Raw genomic sequence first — 26,944 nt, 5'->3', positions numbered from 1 at the left:
TGGTACTCTGAGACCTTAGGGCCTGGGAGCTGAAGAGGGTTCCCTGGGGTCTACCACTGGGACCACGCCACTGCTCTAGCAGCTTGCATGCCCTTGTGAGGGAAAAAATGACAAAGTGGACATGACACCCTGCCTGGGTGCCGTGCTAACCAGCACTGCCTGAAGGCATAGGTAAGTCGCCCCTGTAGCGGGCCTCTCAGCCCTAAGGCAGGGCTCACTATACCACAGGTTAGGGCATGTCTGCAGGAGCAGATATGCCTCTACATTATTGGGGTCTGTTCTTTAATTTTTGTAAGTACCATAGAAAGTACATGGACTGGAAACTCAACAACTCAAGTTTCACAGCACCATGGTGGCTTCACTGAACACAGGAGTGTTTTGTACCAAACTACTCCTGTCAATAAATCCCCACTGATGCCAGTGTGGGAATTATTGTACTATTTACCCAGAGGGCACCTCAGAGATGCCCCCTGAGAACCTATCAACCTGGGTGTGGTCTTTTACCGGCTGTAGGCAGCCAACCACCACCAGACATATTTCTGGACCCCTGGGCAGATAGCCCCTGCTCTCTGGGACCAGAAACTATTTTCTTCCTGGCCAGAGGTGTCACACCACCTCCCCCCAGGATGGGCCTGTGTTTGAAGAGGGAAGCTTCTAAGACCTGCTGCCTTTGTAATGCGACCCCCAGCCTCTGCTGCTAGCCCCTGGATTACACCCCCACTTTGTGTGGGAAAACCTAGAGGAATAGGTGGCGTGCCCACATCTGCCAACTCCACTCCTAAGGTAGGTGAGGTGAAGCACATCTTTGTCTCTGCCATCTTGAAGATAGGGAGACCCCTCAAAGGTCAAGGTTCAAACTCCCTCCCACCTGTAAGTGGTATAATAAAGGGTGTATTTGCACAGGTAATGTGCCCATTGGCCCTACCTGCTACTCCCTTAAAATGCCCCCTAAATCTAGTATTCAGGTGGCTTCCCCAGACCTGGAAAAATAGATCTGCAATGACCTAAGGAGAAAGAAGACCCTGCAGAGAGGGCTGACAACCTCGACAGCCTTGGCCCCAGCCCTCCTGCCCTGTCTCAGCTTATGCAAACCTGCCACCTATCTTGCAGCCACTGACCTCTGAAAACCCTGGGAGGACTGCTGCCTTCGAAAAAGACTCCAATCTCCTGTGGATAGCGGACCTTTCCAGAAGAAACCTACTCCAAGGACTCCAGATCCAGGTGGATCCGCGACTCCGTCCCAGTCTGCGCCTGACGCCCACGGCCCAAGTCTGTGTGGCTCACCTGTGCAGTGAAGTGTCCCTGGTGATCTTGACCTCGTGTCAAGCGTTAGCTGACCTCTCCTGATCTCCACGGTGGCGCCTGCAGTGTGAACCCAGAGGCTCCCCTTGACCGCAATTGGAAGTGGTAAGAAGAATCTCCATTTAAACGCATTGGGCCCCCGACGGCGAATATTTACCCTGCACCCGTCTGCCCATTTGCCGTTGGTGGTGTCTTTTTGGTGCTGCTTTGTGGCTCTCATGTGCTTAACCTAACCACAAAGGTTGGCCCCTGCAACTGATTTATGTACCTGCAAGCAGTTTGCCTCCAGGCACCCCCAATCTCCATTGAATAGCATTGGGCCGAACTCCAATTTTATTTACTCTGCACTCTGTTGCCCCTGTGCTGCTGGTAGTGCTGTTTTTGGTACTCCCCTGACCCCTGGCCCTTGCTGACTTTCGGCTACGAAAACTGGGATTGTAAGTGCAGTACTTCCCTGTTTGACTGCATTATTGTTTTCCCCATAGCATAACTTTGAACTGTGCTGAAAAAACAGTATTTTTAAATTGTGCTTTTATGGCTGTAATAGCCGCAATAAAGTTTCAAAGAAGAACTGTGCTGAAAAGATTCTTAGTGTCCATTTAAAGTAAAAAGTATTTTTATTAAACAGTGTACTTAGCTTTTTACGAAGGTATTGGTTGTAGAGTAAAGTACAAAGTATATTTTTCTAAAATTGGTCTGGATCTCTTTCTTGAGTCATGTGTCCATTATTGATCACTATTGTGCAATAAATGTCTTACACTACTCTGTTAAGCCTAAGGCTGCTCGCCCACACTACCACAAATGGAGCACTTTGGGGTTTAGCATTGACCCCTGTACAGTATTGGGGAACCCATGGACTGTGTGCACAGTAATACCACCTACTGGCAATATCATATACTGAGCCCGATTCCTACACTCTGCTCCGCTATTGCTTGGCCTAAAGATCTGTACCATTCAATAATTTGCCTTCTAACGTTTTTGACCCACAGACTGTACCCCATGGGAAGCGGAATACCTGTAATATATTGCTTCTCCAATTGAATGGATTTAACTGACAGTCAGTTGCACCTAAGGGCTTGCATTTGACACCGCATTCTCAAGTTATTTATGCACAATTTTGTAAGTTTTGATTCAATAATTGGAACGACCTGAAGACTGACTTGGAAATTATGGTCACAAATGTATTTGAGGGGATTTTAGCGGTCTTTAGGCAAACCTATCGGAGTCCTCCTAATAGGTGGCATACATCTTAGATTCTTTGGGTGTGAACTACACTGTTTGGGCTTTATTCATTGTTAAATTATCTGTTTGAGTTTATGATGGAATATTGATACATTGGTTATGCTACTCTAAATGTGTTGTGATTTACCAAGTTAAAATTCCTTAACTAGGTGGAATATATGTAGTTTTGCTGGCAGGTCTTGTTGTGAATTGTACATGATTTTGTACCAAACCCAGTTTTATACATTTTACCAACTTAGTTTTGCATAACGCTTTCCTCTAAAAATATTAAATTGTTATGGATTGTTGTTGACTTGGTAAGCAACACTTTATCACTTGCAAATGTAATGTAACCTTGCATTCGAAGCAATCTGGCTTTGATTCAGCTTCCTAGTGGGTAAGGTATAATGTTACGTTCTCTGTGGCTTTCATTAATGTTATATCAGCTAACCTTAGTTTTAATTGTGTTTTCTATCAGTCTGTTAGTTCTCCTCTACAATCTCTCCAGCAGAGGACATGGCTCATTCACTGGTCATTGTTTGTCTTCTTTAACCATCCCAAAGGCAGAGACAACATCATCGATCTCTTCTTGTACCAGCCACAGTAAGTGTTGAGCCCAGATGCTAAAGCATCTCGATTATAATTTTATAGCACTTGCCAATGTGTCGTTTTTGATCATCCCAGTCATTTAGAAAATATAACTGATGTCCAACTGTGATTTTTTTTTTTTGACTCTGCACTGTAGTCTCTGAAGACCAGTCTCACTGGTATGCACCTGTTACAACGCATTTTTTACAACGCACTACCGTTACAACGCATCTATTACAACGCAGGTACTGTTACAACTCATGTTTTTACAACGCATTTTTTTACAACGCAGGTACCTTTACAACGCATACCATTACAACGTAAGTATTGGTAAGTATATAATTATTTTTTAAATGTTATATGTTTGGGGTAAAGGGGTATTTTTAGGGGTTAGGGTCAGTTTTGGGTTTAAGGGTAAAGGGGTATTTTTAGGGTTCAGGGTCAGTTTTGGGTTTTTGGGTAAAGGGGTATTTTTAGGGTTCAGGGTCAGTTTTTAGTTTTTGGGTAAAGGGGTATTTTTAGGGTTCAGGGTCAGTTTTTAGTTTTTGGGTAAAGGGGTATTTTTAGGGTTCAGGGTCAGTTTTCAGTTTTTGGTTAAAGGGGTATTTTTAGGGTTCAGGGTCAGTTTTCAGTTTTTGGGTAAAGGGGTATTTTAGGGTTCAGGGTCAGTTTTCAGTTTTTGGGTAAAGGGGTATTTTTAGGGTTCAGGGTCAGTTTTCAGTCTTTGGGTAAAGGGGTATTTTTAGGGTTCAGGGTCAGTTTTCAGTTTTTGGGTAAAGGGGTATTTTTAGGGTTCAGGGTCAGTTTTCAGTTTTTGGGGTACAGGGGTAAAGGGTAAAAATAAATTTAAATTAAGTTTAAATTAATTTTTTGAAAATAAATTAAATTACATTAAATTATTTTTGGGGTTGAGGGTCAGTTTTGAGTTTTTGGGGTACAGGGGTACAGGGTAAAAATAAAGTAAAATGTATTTTAAATTAAATTAATGTAATTAAATTACATTGCATTAAATTATGTTTTAAAAATAATTTACTATTATAATATTAATATTAATATATACTTACCAATACTTACGTTGTAATGGTATGCGTTGTAAAGGTACCTGCGTTGTAAAAAAAATGCGTTGTAAAAACATGAGTTGTAACAGTACCTGCGTTGTAAAAGATGCGTTGTAACGGTATGCGGTGTAAAAGTCCGCGTTGTAACATCATATATCCGTCTCACTAGAGTACTAAATAAATGTCAACCAAAAGGCGGAGTTTTATTTCCAATATAGCAGCTCCAGACTATCACTAATGTGTAGATTGGGCATTGTTCGTAAAGCTGAGTTTGTTTCTAGGCTTAGGCAAAATCTTAATTCATGCAAAATTAGAGATTACTCCACATCACGTAATTTTGGGGCGAAATTATTGCAAGATGTACAGTTGTGGTAATCTTTTACAATGCAAGCAGCATTTCAGGTAGATTTGCTACCTGAGCCGATCGTTTGGGTACATTTTGAGCACAAACTACAAATCTGAACGCGAGCATTAGTGTTTCCAGCAGAGCAACCAGAAATCAACTTGAAATTATATCTTCAAGTTGAAGTTTTTACAGCAAAAGATACATTGTGCATAAGGATGCATAATTTCAAGGTGCTTTTAGCTGAGCTGAGATGTTGTTAGGGAGCTTGAGCACAGTCCTCACAGCGGCATTTTGAACTACTTTGAGTCTCTTAATGACCTATTTGGGCGAGCCCATATCTAGGGAGTTCCCATAATCCAGACGTGGAACAATAAGTGCCTAGACTAAAATTCTCCTAGATTATGTAGGTAGTAGATCTAGGATTTTGTGTAACGTTCTCAGCCTGGCAAGGCAGGGAGTAGCAATTTTTCTTGCTTGAGCGTTAATGGATAGAGAACTATCGAGACACATACCCATACTTTTTATGGGGGACGAGGGAGGTGGTGGCATTTCCAGACAGTCAGGCAAGCCTACCATTGCTTGTGGGGTTGAGTTATTCCCCACAAACATCAGCACGGTTGTGTCTCCATTTAATTTCAGTGAGCAATTCGCAATCTACAGCACCACCTTCTCAAGGCAAGGGGCCAGCTGATGTGGAGATCCTGTCTCTGGGGTGAGGTAGATAGGTTTTTTTCGTTATGTCTAGGAAAACGTCTGGCTTCAAACCGTGCTGCGCCTGACACCACTCTGTGTCTGTTACAGACCCGCACCTCGTCTGCCTGTGGTGCCTGTAGCGCGACCACGACTTAAAGTCTTGCTCCGACTGCTGTGCCATGGCTCCAAAGGCTTTGAGGGAATGGCTCTAAAGCTGCTTGCAGCATGGCAGTTGGCACCACGTTGTACAACTCCTCAGAGGTCTCGTATGCAGTCTCATTCGAGAGTAATGTCAGGTGTCCAAAGTCCTCTTTATCCAACTCCTAAGTCATTGGGACATTCTTGTAAGAGGCATGCTTCGACTTCTCCCCGTCCTTCGTCCGATGCAACCTAGGAGTCTCTGCATTCTAGGCCTCCTTCTTCTGAACCTGTGCCTGGGTCAACTCCGCGCTTCCCCGATTTGCAAGGAGCCGGAGCGACCCCCGCCCAACTAAGTGAACTGTGAGGCCATGCGCATCGTTTTTGGATGATCTGACCCCACTGGCACGCCTTCAGGCTCTGTGGGGTCAGAGGGGGCTCCATCGGGTTACACACTGGCGGTTCAGAGGCCGATGACCCCCCCCTCCCCCCATGAATCTGGCAATTGATCTGAACCGACAACTTTCATGCTATTGTGAACTTCCCAGGCACTGGGAATAGCTGCACCAGCTCCATTCTGATTCCTGACGACCTGGAGCCGGATCAGCACCTACCAACGCCGATCTCTGTTCAGTTAGAACCTACAAGTTCTAAGTCTTTTCCTCCGCCTTATTCTAAAGGGCTAGGAATGGAAGAAGTTTGGACCCTTTACATGACCAGATTTATCAAGGAATGGACTGGTATGAGGAATTGGGTGAGGCCCGCGGACTGGATACCTCTCCAGAATCTGGCCTGCTTTCTCCCTCTACCTTGGCTATGTTGGAGGGTGCATCTTATTCTTTTGTGGTGAGAAGGGCTGCTGAGGTCCTGGACCTTCAGCTCCCTTCCGTGGCGATCAAGACTAAAATCTTAACAGAATTCCTGCAGCCAGGTGTCTCCTCTTCGGAAACCTGACTGCCCTCTAATGAGGTCGTAATGAATCTCCTACTGGGAACATGGTTCAAGCCCAGCACAGGGGCACCTGTAAATAGAGCAATTGCCCGCCGCCATCGCCCCGCTCTGGGAGACTCAAACTTTCTCACTACCGACCCTGACCCAGAGAGGTTGGTGGCCCCTCCCGCTCCTCGGGACAGGGCATCCAAGAGCCTGGACAGTTAGGGGAAGACTTTTTTTTTCTTTTTCTCCAGCCTTGAATTACATATGGTGAACACTGCATGCTTATTGGGGCGTTATTTCATCAACGGTGGTTGTTCGATGCCACGCCTGGAAGGGAATGTTTGGCTTTTCAGGGTATGTCTAGGCCTCCTCATTGACATGTCCTTTGATAGCACTCGTCTCTTGGGAGATGAGGCAAACATGGCGCTGGAGCACTTTAAAGACTCACAGGCTATGGCCAAGTCCTTGGGCCTCTCAGTGGCCACACTTCCCCAGTCGACCTATTGCCCCTTTCGTGGCTACGGAAGGGCTTTCAGCTGCGCCAGCAATACCCTAGCCACAAGGCTGCGCAAGTTCAGCAAACTTTGCGTGACCAAGGGTGAGGCTTGTTTGACCCCAGGGGTCAAACAAGGTCCAGAGGTCCGGTCAGACCACCACCCCTGCAGCCTCAGCCTTAATTTGGTTCTCACTTTCTTGATGATTTCTCCATTCATACCTCTGCACAACTGCCCCCTCTACCTGCTTTCCATCAAATCCCCCTTTCTAGTGGTAATCACATCTGCCAGTCGGGTGAGCAAATTGCATGCAATGAAACCCAAGCCTCTTTACCTGACAGTATTCCCTGGTAAGTTGGTGCTTTACAGGAGGGCCCCTTTCCTTCTGAAAGTTGTAAAACCATCCCATGTGGGGCAATCTGCCACCTTGCCCAGTTTCTATGCTTCTCCGTATCCCTCTAAAGAAGAGGATTGACTCCGTCTGGACCCAAAAAGAGCATTGTCGTTCTACCTTGACCACACTAAAGAGTCCCGGGTCGATGACCAACTCTTAGTGGGGTACGTTGGAGCGAAGAAAGTCTTCTTCTGCACCACACAACCTATCTTGTGATCAGTCGTCCTGCATCAAAATTTGCTATGCCTTTGGAAGGCTTAAGGGCTCACTCCACCAGAGCTAAGGCTGCTACCACAGCATTGCAACGCGGGGTTCCAGTCCTGGACATTTATCAGGTGGCAGCTTGGGCATCCCTGCACATGTTTACCAAGCATTACTGCCTTAACATTCAAATCCGCAGGGAAAGGCCTCTTAGCCTGCTCGGTCTTTCAGGGTTTTCTGGTCTAAATTATCCACAATACCTCCTCCGGGGATAGACCTGCAGACATGTTGTTAGGGTCCATGCCGATCCCTTTCAGGGCCCTAGTTCTACAAAAACACACCAATGTCTGTACACGTTATGGCTCCACACTCCTGGTGGAAAGTGATGAAAAGTTACTGACGTACATGCACCAATGTGGTGCCTATATAGGTGACATGGACGTCACTATGGCACAGACTATGCCGACGACGTCACACATAGTCGACTGATGCCACCTACTGGCGCACAGGGGTATCGCCCGAAGAAAAATCCTCTGGATCACGTCTGATGCCTGAGAAATTAAAAGATAAGACTCTACCAAAGGTAAGTAACTTGAGCTCATAATAGGTATTTTGCAACCAGACCGCTGCTGCTCTGTGGGTGGCTCAACATTAAATTGTTAGGGTCTTTCATTTATTTAATTTTATTTTGAAAGTTTTATATAGCGCAAACAAGATCTTTGCAGATAACAGAGCGCTTTACAAACTGGCAAGGGGTAAGTGAGTGGTAGGGTGGGTACACGAGGGAGCATAGTTGGGAAGGTAGGGCATCAATGCAAGTAGTACAAATAAGAGGGAGCATGGACAATCAGGTAGGTTGATAATACAAGTATTACACATGTGCAAAGGATCAAACAAGTAGTACAAATCGACGCAGAGTCTTAAAAGATCAAAAGTAGTAGTTCAAGTGTATTTAGCCATGAGGATAGCTTTTACTTCTTTTTTAAAAAGAAGAGTGGAGGAGATGAGCCTGGTTTCAGGAGGGAGTGAGTTCCAGATCCTAGGCGCCATTCCTGAGAAGGAGCGTTTGTAAATGTTTCCTTCCGGAATCTTCGAGGCTTCAGCAGAAGATTGTTTGTGCTTCTGGTGGTTCTGGAGCCGCCGGAAATTGTCAGCTTCTGAGTGAGGTAGCCGGGTGAGTTCAGGTGTATAGCCTTGTGCGTCATGCAGGCAATTTTCAGATGTATTCTGGCTTCAAAAGGCAGCCAGTTCAGGGATTTAAAGTCAGGGGAGATATGCGAGTGTCTTTTAGATCCAGTGATGAGTCTCGCTGCCGCGTTTAGTGAAGCTCTTAGGGGTGCAGTTGTAGTTAGGGGGAGACCGCAGAGGGCGATGCTGCCGTAGTCTATGCGAGGGATGACTAGTGCTTGTACTGCAGTTTGGAAGTCTTTGGCTGGTAGGAGGGGTTTAAGTTTCCTCAAGGTATTTATTTGGAAGTTCGCTCCCTTAGTTGCCTTGCTGATATTCTGCTGCATGTTGAGATTGGCGTCAAGTGTTATGCCTAAAGATTTTGCTGAATCCACGATGGTCGGTTGGACATTGAGTGCAGTTAGGTGTTTAAGCCAGGTTTGAGTGGTAGAGCTTTTCGCGGGGAGGTGAGATCAGAATCAACTCAGTTTTCATAGCATTGAGTTTGAGGTGGTTATCGGCAAGCCAGGATTGGGTGCTTCTGATCGTTGAGTTCAGACGCATAATGTCTTTGGGGGATTGTAGTTTGAGATATATTTGGGTGTCATCGGCGTACATTTGAAAGTGTACATTGGATGCTCGTAGCAAGGTGGTGAGGTTCCATAACTAGGTTGAACAAAGTTGGGGATAGACATGATCCTTGGGGGACACCTAACGATACAGGTACTAGAGAGGACATCAAGTTGTTGCTCTTGAATTTCTGAGACCGGTTGTGTAGAAAGGAAGTGAACCACTGAAGAACAGTCCCAGAAAGACCCATTCTTGTGTTTAAGAGTTCGAGTAAGTTCTCTTGTTTCAGTGTCGAATGCTGAAAAGAGTTCAAGAAGGATGAGGAGGCAGGTATTGTTTTGATCTAAAATTTGGAGGTCATCGTCAATTATGTGAGTCATAGCAGTTTCGGTACTGTGCCCTGCTCGGAAGCCTGATTGATGAGGGTTGAGGAGATCGAACTGTTCTATGTGCTTTGTCAATTGTAGTTGAACGCATTTTTTCAACAGTTTGGCGAGAGTGGGAATGTTGGTAATAGGACGCTAGTTGTTTAGATCAGTGGGGTCGGCTGTTGGTTTCTTTAGTAAAGGTGTAACTTGTCCAACTTTGAGGGAGTCGGGGATGGTTCCTTGTTGAAGTGAGCTGTTGATAATTTTAGTCAAGAGTGGGAGGAGCAAAGGGGTGAAGTCTTTTACAGCGTTAACAGGAAGAGGGTCAGTGAGGTGATTGGATGGTTTCAAGGTGCTGAGTAGTCTGTCAATTTCTTCTTCCGAGTAAGTGCCAAAGGATGACAATGTTGCATTGTTTTTTGGTTCATTGGGTGATATGCAGTGGGGTTTGGAGTAAAGGCTTGCGTCAATGAGGAGATCGCTCCTTATGTTGTCAGTTTTTTGGTTATAAACAGCTGCTGATTCTCTTCCCAGTGATTGTTACAGCTGCCTTGAATCTAGTTTCACAGTGCATGCAAAAGGGGACATCTCAGCGTCCTCACCACCTCTTAAACAATTTTTTTCTGGCAGCGGAAAGTATGCATTTTTCTCTGAGGTCATATATTACAAATGTGTTTCACTCTACGTAACTGGTCTGGCAGGATGTGGAAGTATCCTTTCTGGGATGGTTACAGGCTGCAGACTTCATCACAAATTTTATTTTGCATTCAATAGCGTCTCAAGTTGTTGCAGGACTTTTATTTTTTATTTTTTTGTGTTTTGATTAACATTTTTGTTCAGTTTGTTGTTTTTTTTTTCTTTGCAGTCTCACCACGTCACAGACAACATTTGATACTACACAGAGAAGACTTTGTTAGCCCTTGCTCATAAGACTGCTTTATTGTCCCTCTGTTCCCTACTCTTTCTTGGATGGCTTTCCTCCACGGGTGCAGAGCTTGTTTGCTCTTACTTTTCATTGGTTAGGGTGTATCCTGCCACTTCATATCTTGTCCTTCCTTTTCTCATTTACTTTTATTTAGTGTACACTCGCAGACCTTTACTTACCCTTCTTTTTCATAATGTTTTTCTCACACTCCCTCCTCTTTGCTCTTATAGAGTGGACTGTGTTCTCCTACCACCCTCCCACCTAATGGACCTCCACAGCGTGCTAGACACTTGATGGCAAGCTTGATACCCTGAATATTGTCTTGCCGTACTTTCCTGTGCCTCTTTGTGTTCCTTCTGTTTATTAGTGGTGTCCCTTTCCTGCCACCTTTCTCACTTGCTCTTCCAAATTATATATGTCCTGCTGAGGACGTCATTATCTGCATAGGCAGAATGCTATAGACTATAACACAATTATTTTTACATGACCACACTTGCCCTTGAATTCCTTACTTTAAGCACTCCATTGTTAATGTATAAACAATAATTTCAGTAATTGTATCCTAATGTATGTAATTTTGGCCTTGCTTATTCTCCATTTATGATAAGTCACTATTGTGGATGATTCCTATATCAACCAGAATATTTTTGTTCTCTAAAATAAATCCTCAGTGAACTACTGTTTTTTTTTTTTTGCATCCTATTTGAAATACCCATAGTTCCTTTTAGCATATTGTGTATCCCTTGTGATCTTGTACACCTCTGCCATGCAATTACAGTATCCACTGTTGACTTTGCTTTGAAAATCCACCATGCAATGCAGTGACTATCTTTAAAGTATAGAAAACATTTTTCTGTACGTCAAACATGAAGCGTTCACACGTTTCGCTTTGCCTGCCCCACCAATTGTGGCTTTTGGGCCTCTGTTAGTGCTGGTGATGTAGGTGTGGCATTGGCAGCTAGTAGCACATTGCACAGGTCTCGTGGGGCTGACTGACACAATTCTGGTTGCTAAGCTTCACTTTGCAGCTATCACGGAATACATAAAAACCAAGATCATGCTAGAATGGCAAGTGTCTGTGGTTGTATAAACCACACTAGACTTGAAGGTTCCTGCTAGGAAATAATGGCCAGCAGAGGGGTGTGCGGCTTATTGATGCTTCCCTTGGGAGTGCCCAGTCTCGGTCCATTATATCTTGCAGCCATCTTAATAGCAGGATCCCTCCAGTAAGTGCTCCAGTGCGGTGTGTTCTCAACTTACTAGAACCTAGGTCAGTAACAAGACTTTGGCGGCAATAGAGTTGCAGACTCTGATATAATGTTTGCCTAGGTAGCTGGAACTGCTTATCTTTGCAATAGCCTTGATGGGCTTAAGATTACTATGAAGTATCAGGACGGAACTTTCAAGAAAGTGTTCATTGTGATTGGTTTACGATTATGGACCCTATTTGCGGATGAGGAACACCCAGGAAGGGGATGCCGAGATCAGGTTACAAACAGACTATGGTGAATCTTTAAAAAGGTTTGGCTGCTTTCCAATTTATAGAGTGTAGGAACTCAGATGTGTATATCTTGGCAACACATCAGGACTGGAACTCATCCTATACATAAACCTTTAACCCCTTCGCTGCTCATGACGAGCTCAGCTCGTCATGATCCATGGAATATAGGAACTTCAGCACAGGAGGGGAATTGCCTTAGCAGTCATGTGGTTAAAGAATGCATCACTCAGCCAGATGCTGCCAGGTATCTGGGGATTGATGTACAGGGCTGGTAGCTGTATAAGGGAGTACAGTAATTCAATAGTATTGCTTGCAGTGCGAGAGAATTGGATTTCCAGTGCTCTGTTTAGTTTAGTAAGATAGTCTGTTAAATTGCCTTCTCAAAAATGTTATTTTGTTTGCAGTTGTGAATGTTGAGGGAAGAGGGCAGCGCAATTTTAGAAAATGCTTTTAGCCAGAGGTATAATTGTTTTTGTATTGTATTTAACAATTATGTAGTTTATTACCTAGAACTTGTTGGTGGGGTATATTGCATATGGAGTGTGAGTGGAGGAGGCAGACATTTAGAGCCATCATTTAAAGTGTCAATGCACACGACAGCAGTGTTGTCTGAACGTTTTTCAAGCCTGTGCTGCTTCACGTTTTTAATGTCCTGTCCATTTTTAGGTCTTGCCTATGCAGCGCATGCGCTGCATAAGAAAAAGACCTTTAGTAATGGATTCACTTTTGGGCCAAAAACGTGCACGCGTTGCATTGCTTTCAATGGCAATGCGTGCATGTTTGACAATTCCCTTGCGGGAGCGAGCTTTGAAACTATCTGTTTGTATTTACCAGATGGTTCAAAGCTGCCTCCCGCAAGGGAAGCAAAGCCCCCCCTTTCTCCCTTCCCCCTCCTCATGTTACTTTCAGAGGCACACGCGCTTGTTTTCTAGGGGGCAGGAGTGATTTATTGGAGCACATCCGAGTGGGGCTGCGCGGGCTGAGATCCCTCTGGCTGTTATTTATGCCTCTTTTTGATAGCTTTCATATGCGCGGCCACCTCTGCCCAACGCCCAGCCTTGCCTGTCTCCGGCAATTACTGCAGCCCGCAGCTATCTCTCCCCTCCTCGGCCAGGCATCGTGTCAATAATAGCCGGTGAAATGAAACTTCAAAGCTGCGGTCTGGGAATGGAGGAGCCTGCATGCTCCTTCCCTTGTTTATAAACATTGAGCAGCATGCTATGTGGGCTTCATAACGCTACTGTGGATGCTAAGTGTAATGCTATTGATATTGTTAACATGGCATGGGGTGGCATGACTTAATCGTGTCTGCATTCCTGAAGGGTTTCAGAGAGGGTCGCTTGGTTGAGTTTTTGATTCCATCGTCCCTCTTCACTCCAGGGTGTTGTGATAGAGCACAGCGCCTCCGCGCTTTGTCTTGTGATTTTTTGCAAGATGAGAGCTGCACTCTGGCGTTCAGGCAGCAGTTGTTTCCTTCTCCCGGATGCGACTAAAAGCTTTGGATGTGCCCTGGACTCCAATGAAGGATAGCCCAAAAGTCTGCAATTAATGAGACTGGGCAGGGTCCGCTCGGGAGGAGCCTGGGTCTGTGACCGTAGTTAGTAAGACTGGAACTGGGGAGCACGGTTCGAGTCCCGCAGTCGACTCAACACGCTGTGATTCTCCATAAAGCAATTTAATATCACTGCACCTAAAAATATTTTTAAAAATCTGACCTTTAACCTAACTCAGGATTCGAGCAAGCCGGGCCGAAGACGGCTGACATGCCAGAAACCGGTCCCCGGAAGCTTGTTTCCTTCCCAGTATAAGAATTGGCTTAGTAGTTTGGTTTGCCCTGTTCCCATCATGCACTGGGACAGGAACAGACTCATTTGCATGTAGCCAGGTTCTGAGCTGGGATGGTGCAGTGAGCTAAAAAACGGTGATGGATCAAGCCCTGATCTTTGGACTGGGTAAGAGTGGTCTGCTTAATTGAGACACTCTGTTCATCACCACCCCCTTTTCTTAATCGTGATTCTCCATAAAGCAATTTAATATCACTGCACCTAAAAATATAAAAAAATCTGACCCCCAACCTAATGACCCCCTGCCCCACCCTCCCCCAACACTTTATGCAGCGGAGCCCTTGATTATCCCAGACCTGCTGACATTCTATGGGCTGAGTGGAGCCCCCCCTGAAGGATTGGGGCCCTTTTTTGCGCCGCAGGGGCCTATGTACGCCATTGTCCACTACTGTTCCCATATAAAGTATTCAATTTAATGTCTGTGGTGCTAGTGCAGCTTATTTCATGCTCAAAACCAGTTGTGCATTAAGTGGGAAGCTTTTCTCCGATCTCTAGTGCACTTGGAACTCCTTTACCTCTGGAGCCGCCACTTCGCCGCCCTGACGGTCCTCACATTATAACAAGTGATCGGCAAGGATGAGCCTGGTGATAGGTGCTGCAGATTCATTGCAACTCCTGCCTCTGAAAGTGACCTGCAGCTCACCTCTGCATCGCTCCTCCTTTCATACGGCTCAATGCACTGCATGAGACTGGAGAGACAGGCTCGAGATCTTGTGAGGGAATATGGCGGGGACAGTGTCCCCTGTATAGGGATTCCAATGGGTATTTGTAATAGTTTAATGAACAGAAGGGAACCTCTACCAGGGACCGAGGATTGCTTGACATCTGCTGCTCGCCCTGACACCAGCTTCGTTCCTATGCATGTTATTGCTCTCTGCTCTATCAGATGCGGTGGTCCTAGTTACTGGGGAGAGGTGTGCAGACTCGAGCAAAGTAGCTCCATGCTGCTTTTTTTTCTGCAAATGATAACATTTGGCGCCACTCCTAGAAATAAGCCTTCTTTTGCAGCGTGAATCTTTCTGGATTCACTATGCTGTACATTATTCCGTCGTCTACTGGTTGGGTCCACCTTCTGGTGCACTTCCTGTGACATAGGCACGCTTCCTGCAGAAGCTCCCACTTTTGGGCGCCATCTTCAGATTCTTTTTTCCGCCGTTGGGTCTGGATAGTCATCGAGAGGTTCCAGAGTTTTGGGAGAAAAGAAGGAAAAAGCTAAAATCTACTGAAAATGTTTGGAGAATACATCCAGGAACACCGAGCCGGGACGATGCAGAAGGATGAGAACTTAAAATACTTAGACGCCGGGAGGAGGAGCTACGCAGCAACCAAGATGGCCGCATAGGCTCCCGACCTCCGTCTGCTGCTTGATGATCCTGCCAGATATCCTGATTTTACGCCCGTCAACCCCCCCCCCCCCCCCATCCCCCCCATGTGGATGAACTGTTGCTGAATCTGACGGTGCTGTCTTGAGAATTTTATCGCCCAGATTGACGGAGTTGTGTCGTGTTTAAGATCTCGGCCTAACCCAGCTTCTGAGCATGGGCCTAGAGTACTTGCCCAGCCGGGTTGCAGTTGAATAACAATGGCTGTGGGACTCAGACAGGTTCCGGTCTCTTTCAGTGGAGGTCATCCTGGCCTGTTTTTGGTGGCGAGCGTCTGGTCTTTCGGTTTTATACTGAAGGAGTGGCGATAGGCTTAGTCTGTGGCTGTGGGGGGGGGGGGCCTTGTCGACTCGGTCGCCGGGTCTGCTGGGCCAGGGCCCTCGCTCGCGGTGGCGTACTGCTGACCGATAATGCACCCTCCGTTGCCGTCTGCTCTGCTCTTGCCTCTTCTCCCGGAGAGACCGGGCTCTCTGAGGAACCCGCCCATGCTTGGAACCAAGCGAGTGGAGGCGGCTCGGACGAACTGTGAGCCGTCCTTGAAGACTGTAATGACCGCCATCGGGGCACTTCAATTGCATCTGGAGACCATTGTCCATGGTCGCTGGTGACATCGAAACTGGGCGACCGAGTCTGGGCTCTGTTCTATTGCATGACTTTCAACAAATGGATTCTCCCACGATGCCTGTAGTAAAGGAGGATGGAGACCCCGTGCACGATAAAGTTTTGACGCCATTGACCTGTTTGCAGAATACTTGCGGAATTGTTTCTCTGGGGGTATCGTTGCATTCACCATCGCATCCGACTATTGTGGAGCAACCTGGTTCTTCACTCCTTGAGACTACGTCTAGCAAAAAACGAAAGTCACTACTGTATCTTTCCGCCCATGTGGTTCTTTTACATCTACAGAGGAAAGGATATCTGGACTGCATGTCGGTGAGGGAGATCTTACTGGTGGCGGATGCTTGCATAGACTCAATGTGTTCGACTGGTCTCATATTAATCTTAATTGAACTTCCTACGAACTTCGACTATCCTGGCGCGATGATGGTGTTACCTGACAGAGTCCGCATGAAAGATCGGAGGAGTCCAGGATGAGGCTGTTGGTCTGGGTCTGATTTCGGGGCTTTAGAGGACTAGGGATTCGCTAACCTAATACTTGCGGGAGGTTGGGCGGTGTTCAACGTCTCCCCTATCTGGCTCTGTCTGTAATATTTTTCGAGTACTCTGTGGTCTTAGGACAGGGGTTGTTCGTTTCAGGCGGGGGGGAAGGTGACCGGGAGTTTGTATGACATTCTCCTCCTCCATTCTTCTTTTACTTTTTGTAGTTTAGTTATTCGGGGCGACAGGCACGCTGCTAGTTGGGGTAAGGTGAAAGCCACATGCAGGGGTGCAGGGTGGGGGGGATGGGTCTATAGTTTTGTTAGTTTAGTTTTTATGGTTTCTTTATCTCGCGCTTTCTTTCGCTCTCCTTTTATAACGTTGGGGTATTAGCCTGATTTCGTATGTATTCCAGTATCTGGTAACTGTACTTCTTTTTCTATCCTGGCGTCAATGGGTGGGCAGGGTCTATGTGCGGGCGACTGCGTTGGGTTATAGATTGCTTTGTCGTACATCCTGTTTTTTGCTTGCTAGTGCAGGCGTCTCGGTCGTTCCCTTCAAATTGATCTGTGATTATTCTATTTTTGTACCTGCTCACTTTATCATAGTGTTTGCATGTATGGCACCAGATATGTCTGTTTCTTTTTCCTTGCTTTTTAGTTGGGGGGGACGGGGGTGGGGGGGGTTATTAAACATAAAATGAAACCTTCGTCTTATCTTGTAACATGTTGTGAGTTCAATCCAATGTTTATCCGGATTCGCTGCTGGACCTCAGGGCTGTCGGCTGAAGAGCTGTGTCATTGGATAATGTAGTTGGCCTTATTCTTGTGCTGCGTCCGGACCCTGCGGTTATTGGCCCGTACTTGAAATTTTATTGAACTGTACAATAAAGGTTTAAAAAAAAAATACTTAGACGTCCAAAGGAGGATGCGCACACAGGGGGCCCCTGGAGCGCAGGAATGGACAAGACCCCGTTCACATTCTGCCACAATTGCCACCACAAGTACGCGCAGAAGGACCAGCACCCGGTTTGCAACCTCTGCCTGCCGGTCGACCAGGAAAGCAAGGATTACAACGCCTGCTTCGTTTTCACGCCGAAGACTCTCAGGATTAGAGAGAGGCAGAGGATAGCCAACCACAGCATGCAAGGAAAAGCCCAACCTCCGTCGCTTCGGGACTTGGGCCTCTCCAGTGTCGAAGAGGACAACAACGCCGAGGGACCAGATGACTTCACGGTCGTAGAGACCGATAAGAAAACTACAAGAGGGGTAAGAGACGTCTACCCCTAAAGCCCTGACAGACCCTCGAAAGCCTGAGTCAGACTCTCGAAAAAGTGTTAAGTCCACGAAAGGAACACTAGCGCCGAAAATTTCGGCGGCCGCAGCTACATCCAGGGACAAACAGCCCAGCGGATCCTTCGAAAAGGACTCTCAGGCCGCAAAAACACACGAAAAGCCTAGGTCGTCGAAGCACGCCCCCGAAAGAGTACTCCACGCCAAAGGAAAAGGGCCCGAAGGCTTCTTCGAAGTAGATGTCTACGTCGAAGAGATCGTCCAAAACACTCGATGCCGAACAGGCCGCCGAGATGGAAAGGAAAAAGAGAAGGCTCAAGGCCGAAATGGATAACCTCCTGGAAAGGAAAAGATTTTGACGAGCGGATAAATATGTTCACCATCCCGTCGAAGAAGACGATTGTCGAGGACGAGTGATGCCGAAGAGCCGCCGAAAACTCCCAAGCCCCAGGAACACTAAGAGGAAGAGGGCCTATACTATTTCGAGGAAGGCGAAGAGGACCAGCGCACGAGTTTGGACTCTGCATCTCCGGTGGCGCAAGACCTGGGTTAGTAGGACCTCCGCCGAAAGCCCGGAAGAGGCCGTGGAGACGTACCCTTCGAGGCCTTCGCCGCCAGATGACATTGGGATTTACAACATGGTCATCAGGAACGCGGCAATAGCTTTTGGGGTGAAACTAGAGGATGAAAAACCAAAAGCCTGCTTCCTCCTAGAGACCCTGCTCCCCGCTCAAACCAGGAGTCAATTCCTCCCCATCATACCAAGTGTCCTAGACCAGGGGAGAGAGGCATTCAAAGAACCAGCAAGCTGCAGGTCTGTCACACCCAGGACAGAAAAATACAAACACTCCTCTAAGGATCCTCCCTACATCAGCCCTACAGTCATTGGCAAGTAACCAACAAGTCGTGATCAAGCCTGCAGACAAGGGTGGTGCCATTGTTATACAGGATTTATCTGCCTACAAGTCTGAGATTCTACGCCAACTACAGGATGACAATTGCTACCAACTATTGAGGTCTGACCCCACCAGATCCATCGCAATGGAGATTCTAGAAGTAACCCAGGAAGGTCTCGATGTAGGCTTTTTGTCTGAGAATGAATTTCAGTTTCTTAATAATAAACATCCTCGCTTGGCCACATTATACACCTTGCCTAAGATCCACAAAAATATGACAAATCCTCCGAGACGCCCAATTGTTTCTGGTTGCGGCTCCATACTGGAACCATTGGGGAAATATATTGACTTTTTCATCAAACCACTTGCTGAGTCCACTCCGTCATATCTTCGAGACACTATGCACACCATTAACATCGTTGAAAGTATACCTTATGATCCGTTGAACCAAAGACTAGCTACATGTGATGTAGTCTCCCTCTACACATGCATTCCACAACAAGAGGCTCTTACAGTGATAGCCAGATGTCTTCAGAAACGTCCTGCACCTGTTCAAGTTCCTTCAGAGTTCATTGTAGCTTTGCTCAAAATCGCGATGACCCGAAATTTCTTTTTGTTTGACAATAACTTTTACCTCCAAACTTCCGGTGTAGCCATGGGTGCTCCCTTCGCTCCCGATGTAGCCATTTTGTACATGGCAGCTTTTGAAGAAGATACCATCCTTAATCAATTGGTCCCATTCAGAGGCCAGGTTGGCCTCTGGATGAGTTATATTGATGACATTTTAATGATTTGGAACAGCAGTCATGACCAATTGAACAGCTTCTTTACTTGGCTAAACCAACAATCTCAATATGTCAAGTTTACGATCCAATCGGACAGCAACACCATCGATTTTTTTGGATGTCACAATTTACCATCACTCTGGAAGACTCTGTACGAAACTATATCGCAAACCATCTGAGAAATTCTCTACTGGCTTACAATAGTAATCATCCTCGAGCTCTCCGCGATAACCTGCCCTTCGGGCAATTTCTGAGGATACGAAGGAATTGTTCAAATAAAGACGACTATTTTTCTGAATCAGAGGATCTTTCGAACCGCTTGCTAAACCGGGGATACCCAAGACGTCTGATAAAAAAAGCACGCAAACGTGCGTGGTTCTATCCCCGTGAAGAACTATTAACACCAAAAGATAGAACCAACTGTGAAGAGAGCCGTATTGTCTGTCACCACTTTCAATACTAAAAGCAATAGCATTAAACGGATCATCAACAAGCACTGGCATTTGGTATCTGATGATATCAAACAACCTGAGACACCACTCCATGCGTTTAAGAAGGCTAAGAGCATTAAGGACTATGTTGTCTGCTCCTTCTTATCCCCAGACAGCCAACCCACGATCAACACCATGTGGAACTTACCACCAGTTATTGGTCATTTCAAATGTGGCCATTGTAAGGCTTGCGATTCAGCTATTCAGACCAAAGAATTTTTACATCTTCATCTTACTGTTAAACTCAAATCCTTCAGCAACTGTAACTCTAACAACATCATCTATGCCATCGTATGCCCATGTCAAAAAATCTACATTGGCCAGACTCAGCAAAAAATAAAAGCACGGATCCTACAACACATGAGCCGAATCCGATGTGATGTCCCTGGCGCACCTCTAGTAGAACATTTCAAGTTGAATTCCCATCCCCCTGAAAGTCTACGATGGTTGGTCATTGAAAAAGCAACACTGGGACCACGAGGTGGCAATATCTCTGACATTCTAAACACCCAAGAATTGAAATGGATCTACTTTTTTAACTCAATTGAAACTGGCCTCAATGAACTTGACAGCTCATTTTCCCAATTGGCTACACTACCATGATGGGTCTGTCTACGCATATATGCTTCAAATCCCTCATCATTGAATCTACTTGAACCTCCCTTTTTTACCATCCTGAGTAGGGTTCCCTCTCACAGTAATATTCCATCTAACTGTTTCTTAGTTTCAACTACGTGGCCCTACCCTCATGTTCGAGAGGTACGCTACTGTTCAATTGTTGTGTATCACATGGTCTGTGATTGTATGTGTTGATTGACTACTCGACGGGCCTTACCCTCATGTTCGAGAGGTACGCCCTGAATATACTAATTGGTTGTCTTGAGATGATATTGTTTTCCATTTTTAACTCCATGCTCTGAATGCGGTCTCGCATTTATTTATTTTCGGATGATAATGTATTGGACGGATGATATGTTAAACTCCTCAATCTACCTAAGCGCCTTTTAGTTCCACTAATCATCATTGACGAAACTGATAGTCTTTCTTCTCGTTTCACGGCTCTCACGATCACCACGTGATCCGTTACCATGACTATTTCACCAAACCAGGAAACGCAGCACTCATCGGCTGCCCTCGTACGGAGCTCCCAGATTAAATCTTACCTAGTGAGTATGACTCCCCTCCTGTTCCACCTTCCGCCTTAAAGCTTTCTCATGGTCCCATTGTTTTGCCTCATCAGACGAACGTTGGATCAATTCCCTACGATGTCTGAATCTACCGAACACCGATTGAGTGCATGACGCCGCTATCGGTAAGCATCACTTCTCTTTATCCAACCGGATATCGCTGTGATTCCCTTGTGAGTGTCCCCCTCTAAAACAGACCTGTAATCAGTGTATGCTCATTACTTTAGGTGCAGCTTTACTACCGTTGTTGCCCTATTTACTCACAAGACCACACAGAGGACTTTTTACCCTGTGGTATGTCTTTCATTTTAATCTTTGACTCGTGCTGTTGTCCTTATATATTGGAGTAATTTGGGATAGTCTTAATTCAATATATTTTAGGCTCCTCCATGACCCCTTTTTTAAATTTTAGTCCAAGTTCCCTTTTTTGGTAAATTCAATCAACGCATGCCTTACTCTGTGAGTGGTTGGCCGTCTTGTATCGTGCCGGTTTCCCCACTCAGGCGCCCGGACCTTTGCATTTAACTGGGTTCAGACTCTGTTCCATGTTCTGGACATGCCCAAACCTCGTTGTTTTCTATATTTTACTCTTGATTTGTATTATATTTCTATATAATCATTTAATTTAAAGACTCTTATTAGGATGTTGTCCAACGCCTAAATCTACCTATGTGATAATTAGAGGCTGGAGTAGCAACCCTCTAACTTTAGTCTATTATACTCGTTTCATTAGGTTCTCTGCCCCTCCCCCTGGTCCTGATGAAGACCCCGCAGCAAGGTTAACTTTTCCTGCAGTTTCAGAGGGTCGAAACGTCGACTGTTTTTCCAATTGCGGCAACCTCACGCCAATATTTTGTATATACACTGTACCTTGTGTTGTATGCCTTTCTAAAAATAATGTCGCCATTTTTTATGGCAGCTGTTGCTATACGAATTATAGCATGAAAAGTTCATTGAAAGATTGATTTTACTGTCACATAATCCCACCACTTCCCTTACCTCTTCACTATCACTTCCCCTCTCCCTCCTGGGGCACTATATGACCTCCAATACAGTTGACTGTTTGCTATGCTACGTGTATTCATTACACTGGATCCCACAGTGAATAAAACTTTGCGGATCAAAATAATTGTTTTTGATTAATTCATTTAATTGTATTATATGTTCCTTGTCCACACTGGGACCCCTTCCTCCTAGTACTTACTGAACCCAGGTCCCAGTGACTATAATTGGGTAACCCCCCCATCCATAACCAGTACAAGGAGGGGGCAGAACTACTCATACAGGAGGGAAAACTGATAACCAATGCTTCCATCAAGTGCGCTCTAGACGCAGCTAACACTGCAGCCAGGGCCATCAACACTAGCGTTATGTTAAGGAGACACGCCTGGTTGAGAATTTCAGGATTCAAACCTGAAATACAAACTTCTATCCTCAATCAGCCAGTTAACCCAGACTTCTTATTCGGACCCGAGGTTGACACCACCCTCAAAAAAAAATTAAGACTGCAAAGTCTATGGGGGCTCTGCAGTCACAGCAGTTTCGGGGTGGCTCCTTTCGTCGCTCCAATACCAGGGGCCCCTCAAGAGGCCAGTCGACACAACAAACACAATACAATAAGGGAGGTACACAATCCACCTACAATAAGAACAACCGGGGTGGATATTGTGGAAACAACATCAAGGGCAGAGGCAGAGGAAACAGTTCCAGATCCTCTGCCAATACCAAACAGTGACGCCCTGTCACTGCCCCCTGACCATATAACACCTGTCGGGGGGAGACTACAACAGTTCCTGCCAGTCTGGAAGTCCATCACCACAGACAGGTGGTTGAGAGACATTGTACAGTACGGGTATTGTCTGGAATTAACGTCCACTCCACCCAACATCCCACCAAGACACCGTCCTATGTCCGCAGAGCACTTACACTTATTGCAGCAGGAGGTCGTCGGCATGCTGCAAAAAGAGGCCATAGAGCTCGTGCCTGTATAAGACCAAGGGTCAGGGGTGTACTCTCTGTACTTTTTAATACCCAAAACGGACGGGTCTCTCAGACCTATACTGGACCTCAGGCCTCTAAACAGTTACATTCTGTCAGAGCATTTTCATATGCTCACCTTACAGCAAGTTCTGCCGTTACTCAGTCAGGGAGACTTCCTCGCAACACTGGATCTAAAAGATGCGTACTTCCATATACCCATACACCCATCACACAGACAGTATCTCAGGTTCACTATTCAACATCAACATCAGTTCAAAGTCCTCCCTTTCGGAGTAACGACGGCACCCAGGGTGTTCACAAAGTGCCTGGCGACAGTAGCAGCACACCTCAGGAGACAGCACATACATGTCTACCCTTATCTGGACGACTGGCTTATTCAAGCAAAGACGGCCCAGCAGTGTGCCAGCCACATGTCCCACACCATTCATCTTCTTCACAGTCTGGGATTCTCACTGAATTACCCGAAGTCACATCTTCAGCCCGCCCACGTGCGACAGTACCTGGGCGCGACAATAAACACTCTGGCAGCCAAAGCTCAGCCAAATTCAGCGAGAATAAACAGCATGCAATTGCTGATAAAAAAAATTCTGACCTCAACACTCGCCTCCAGCGAAAGTGTTCATGCAGTTGATGGGCATGATGGCCTCCTGCATTTTCATAGTCCCGCACGCGAGACTACACATGCGTCCGCTTCAGGAGTGCTTAGCACGTCAGTGGAATCAGGCTCAAGGACAGTTAAAAGACCTAATGTTGGTGAGCGGTCGGGCATTCAACTCTCTGCATTGGTGGAACCCACAAAACCTTTGCAAGGGCCGACCGTTCTAAGATCCTGTGCCACACATTGTATTGACGGCAGACGCGTCTCTCCAGGGATGGGGAGCTCATGTACTCCACTACACAGTGCAGGGACTATGGACAGCACAGCAAAAGAAGATACACATCAACCTTCTGGAACTGATGGCAATCTTCATGGCGATGAAAGCTTTCAAGGTACACTTGTGCAACAAGGTCGTGTTGATCCGTACGGACAACATGACTGCCATGTACTACATTCAGAAGCAGGGAGGAACACACTCTCCACAGTTGTCTCATCTGGGTCCGAGCACGTGGAAGTGGGCCATTCAGAGGAACATCTTCCTCATGGCGGAACACCTCCCGGGGAAGGACAACCAGATGGCGGATCTGCTCAGCAGACACCGCCACCAGATGCATCCATCAGTGCTCCAACCGTACTTCCAGCAGTAGTGGGGTCATCCACAGATAGACCTGTTCGCCACAAGGGAAAACGCAAAATGCCAAAGCTTCGCAAGCAGGTTCCCACATCCACAGTCGTAGGGCAATGCGATATGGATGAACTGGTCAGGCAAATTTGCGTACGCTTTTCCCCCAGCACCTTTGATACCGCTGATGGCAAGCAAACTACGGCAACACTCGATTACCCTCATCTTGGTTGCTCCAATGTGGGCACGCCAACCATGGTACACCACGTTTCTAGACCTATCCGTGGTACCGCATCAAAGGCTACGCCTCACACCCAGGCTTTTGACGCAGAGCCATGGCGACATTCATCATCCAGATCCGCAACAGCTCAACCTGGCGATCTGGCTCCTGAAGTCCTAGAATTTGGCTACCTCAACTTGCTGCCAGAATGTATGAATATCATCAAGGAGGCAAGACGGCCCACAACCAGGGCATGCTATGCTGCTAAATGGAAAAGGTTTGTCATGTATTGTACCAACCATGACATTAACGCACTGAATGCATCTATTCAAAACACTATCTGTTATTTGTTGCATTTATACAAATGTAATCTAGCGTACAGTTCCATTCGTATACATTTATCTGCCATAGCAGCCTATCTTCAGAACAGGCAGCACCTCTCATTATTCAGAGTGCCTGCCATCAAAGCTTTTCTGGAAGGACTTAAGAGTGATCCCTCCCAGACACCCACCGGCACCAGTCTGGAACCTGAATGTGGTCCTCACCAGATTGATGGGACCACCTTTTGAAGCTCTACACTCTTGTGAGATTCAATTTCGGACCTGGAAAGTTGCTTTCCTAGTAGCCATCACCTCACTTAGGAGAGTTAGTGAACACCAGGCACTAACCATTCAAGAGCCATACATACAACTCCACGCAAATTGGGTTGTATTATGCACCAAGCCTACATTTATGCCTAAGGTGATTTCGCAGTTCCACATGAACCAGACTGTAGAACTGCCAGTTTTCTTTCCTAATCCAGAAAATGTCGCGGAGAGATCCCTACACACGTTAGATGTCAAAAGGGCTCTAATGTACTACATAGACAGAACCAAGGATTTCAGAAAAACAAAACAGCTTTTTGTTGCCTTTTCTCCACAACACAAAGGCAACCCCATTTCCAAAGGAGGGATAGCCCGGTGGATCGTAAGTGTACAGATTTGCTATGCTAAGGCTAAACGCACACTAACCATTCCACCACGAGCACACTCCACACGCAAGTTAGGAGCGTCCATGGCTTTCCTGGGGAATATTCCTTTAGAAGAGCTATGTAAGGCAGCCACTTGATCCACCACACATACATTTACAAAACACTACTGCGTAGATGTGCATTCTAAACAGCAGGCAGCTGTAGGACAGGCTGTTCTCAAAACTCTTTTTCAGACTGCTGCAGCTGGCACGGGCAGCTGCCGCTAACAGGAGGGACTGCTATGTAATCTATGCACAGATATGAATTCAGCAGCCCACATGCCTCGAACCGAATATGCTACTTACCAGTATGCATCTGTTCTTGGCATGTAGGGCTGCTGACCTTCATATCGCCCACCCTCCTCCCCGGTGTCTGTAGGAGCTGTAGCATTCAGAATTACTATGTAGCATGGACATCACTCACTGTCTTACTCTCCATCTCTGCCACAATGGCGAACAACAATCTGAGGATGGAGAGGATGCCCATGCGCACTATAGTCCAGGGGAGGAGTCACCTATCTCGTGATACTTTGAAGAATCTTCCAGGACAACAATGAGCAATCATCTGGGCCCAAGACTAGGCGGCGATCTATGCACAGATATGAATGTCAGCAGCCCTACATGCCAAGAACAGATGCATACTGGTAAGTAGCATATTTGTTTAGTGGTACCATACCGGAGTTGTTGAGGTTCCTTAATAAATCCAATATTCAAAGGCAGGGATAGGGCAAATCCAACCAACTGCAGGCTTACAGGCCTCTTGGGTATAGAGGCTAAACACTACACATCTTTGTTAGTGGCGGACTTAACAGATTGGTTACACAAAAATAATCAACCCACTAAACCAGACCGCTTTCAGAAAAGGCTTAGGCACAACTAATATTTTAGCAACTGCCTTTTTGATTGAACTATGTAATCAGGCCTGTAAAAAAATTACACATTTTTTATAGATTTTACAGCATCTTTTGGCGGAATTCGCGCCGCAGTGATGAGGTTAATGCCAACGCATCAGGACCTTGCACAGCAGTCTAGTTGCATCTCTGAACAAACGCATTGCCTCTGCTGTGCAACGCATCGTTGATGCAGTTTAACACATCGTCCACAACCAGGATTAAGGTAGTTTGGTTCAGCGGGCCTAACTGGGCCCCTGTAGCCGGCATGTGCACAATCTAAGTTGGCCTGCACTTTGACTTTGTCCTGGTCCGGCACAAATCGATGTCCCTAGTATCGCTTTTTGCTTCTTGGCGCCATTTTGAATTTTTGTTGTTTTGGTCTTCTATTTATTACATTTATCTTTATTATTCTAATCAGGTGTGGAATCTTTTTGTGTGGTATTTTCACTGATTTACTGCTTGAAGTGTTTCACAAATAATTTGCACATTGCCTCTAAAGTTGAACATGATTGCTCTGGGCCAAGCTACCAGAGGGCGAGCACAGGTTAATTTATGATTTGCCTGGCTTTTACCCTGTATATGATTGTGGTTGTTGCTTGTCTAGGGTTTATACCGCAGTCAAACACCAAACAATTTCTAACAAGTAACACTTTTAAAAAATACATCTCGATGCACTGATTATCTGATGTACTAAGGTGGAACACTTCTCCATGATAATAAAATGC

At 46.0% G+C, this 26,944-nt stretch overlaps 1 protein-coding gene across 1 annotated transcript in view; it reads left to right on the top strand.

The window, feature by feature from the left end:
• EIF3E (eukaryotic translation initiation factor 3 subunit E) overlaps nucleotides 1-26,944 on the top strand; it is a 231,129-nt gene that overhangs the window by 91,870 nt on the left and 112,315 nt on the right. The window contains exon 7 of the mRNA XM_086966115.1: nucleotides 3,002-3,126. Coding sequence (XP_086822241.1) covers nucleotides 3,002-3,126 — 125 coding nt within the window. The remainder of the gene's footprint in view (nucleotides 1-3,001; nucleotides 3,127-26,944) is intronic.

The sequence above is a fragment of the Lissotriton vulgaris genome, chromosome 4_1 (assembly GCF_964263255.1).
Source record: "Lissotriton vulgaris chromosome 4_1, aLisVul1.2, whole genome shotgun sequence".
NCBI classification, from domain to species: Eukaryota; Metazoa; Chordata; class Amphibia; order Caudata; family Salamandridae; genus Lissotriton; species Lissotriton vulgaris.
Note: the sequence above shows the minus strand (reverse complement) of the source record. Positions and strands in the feature narration are given on the sequence as shown.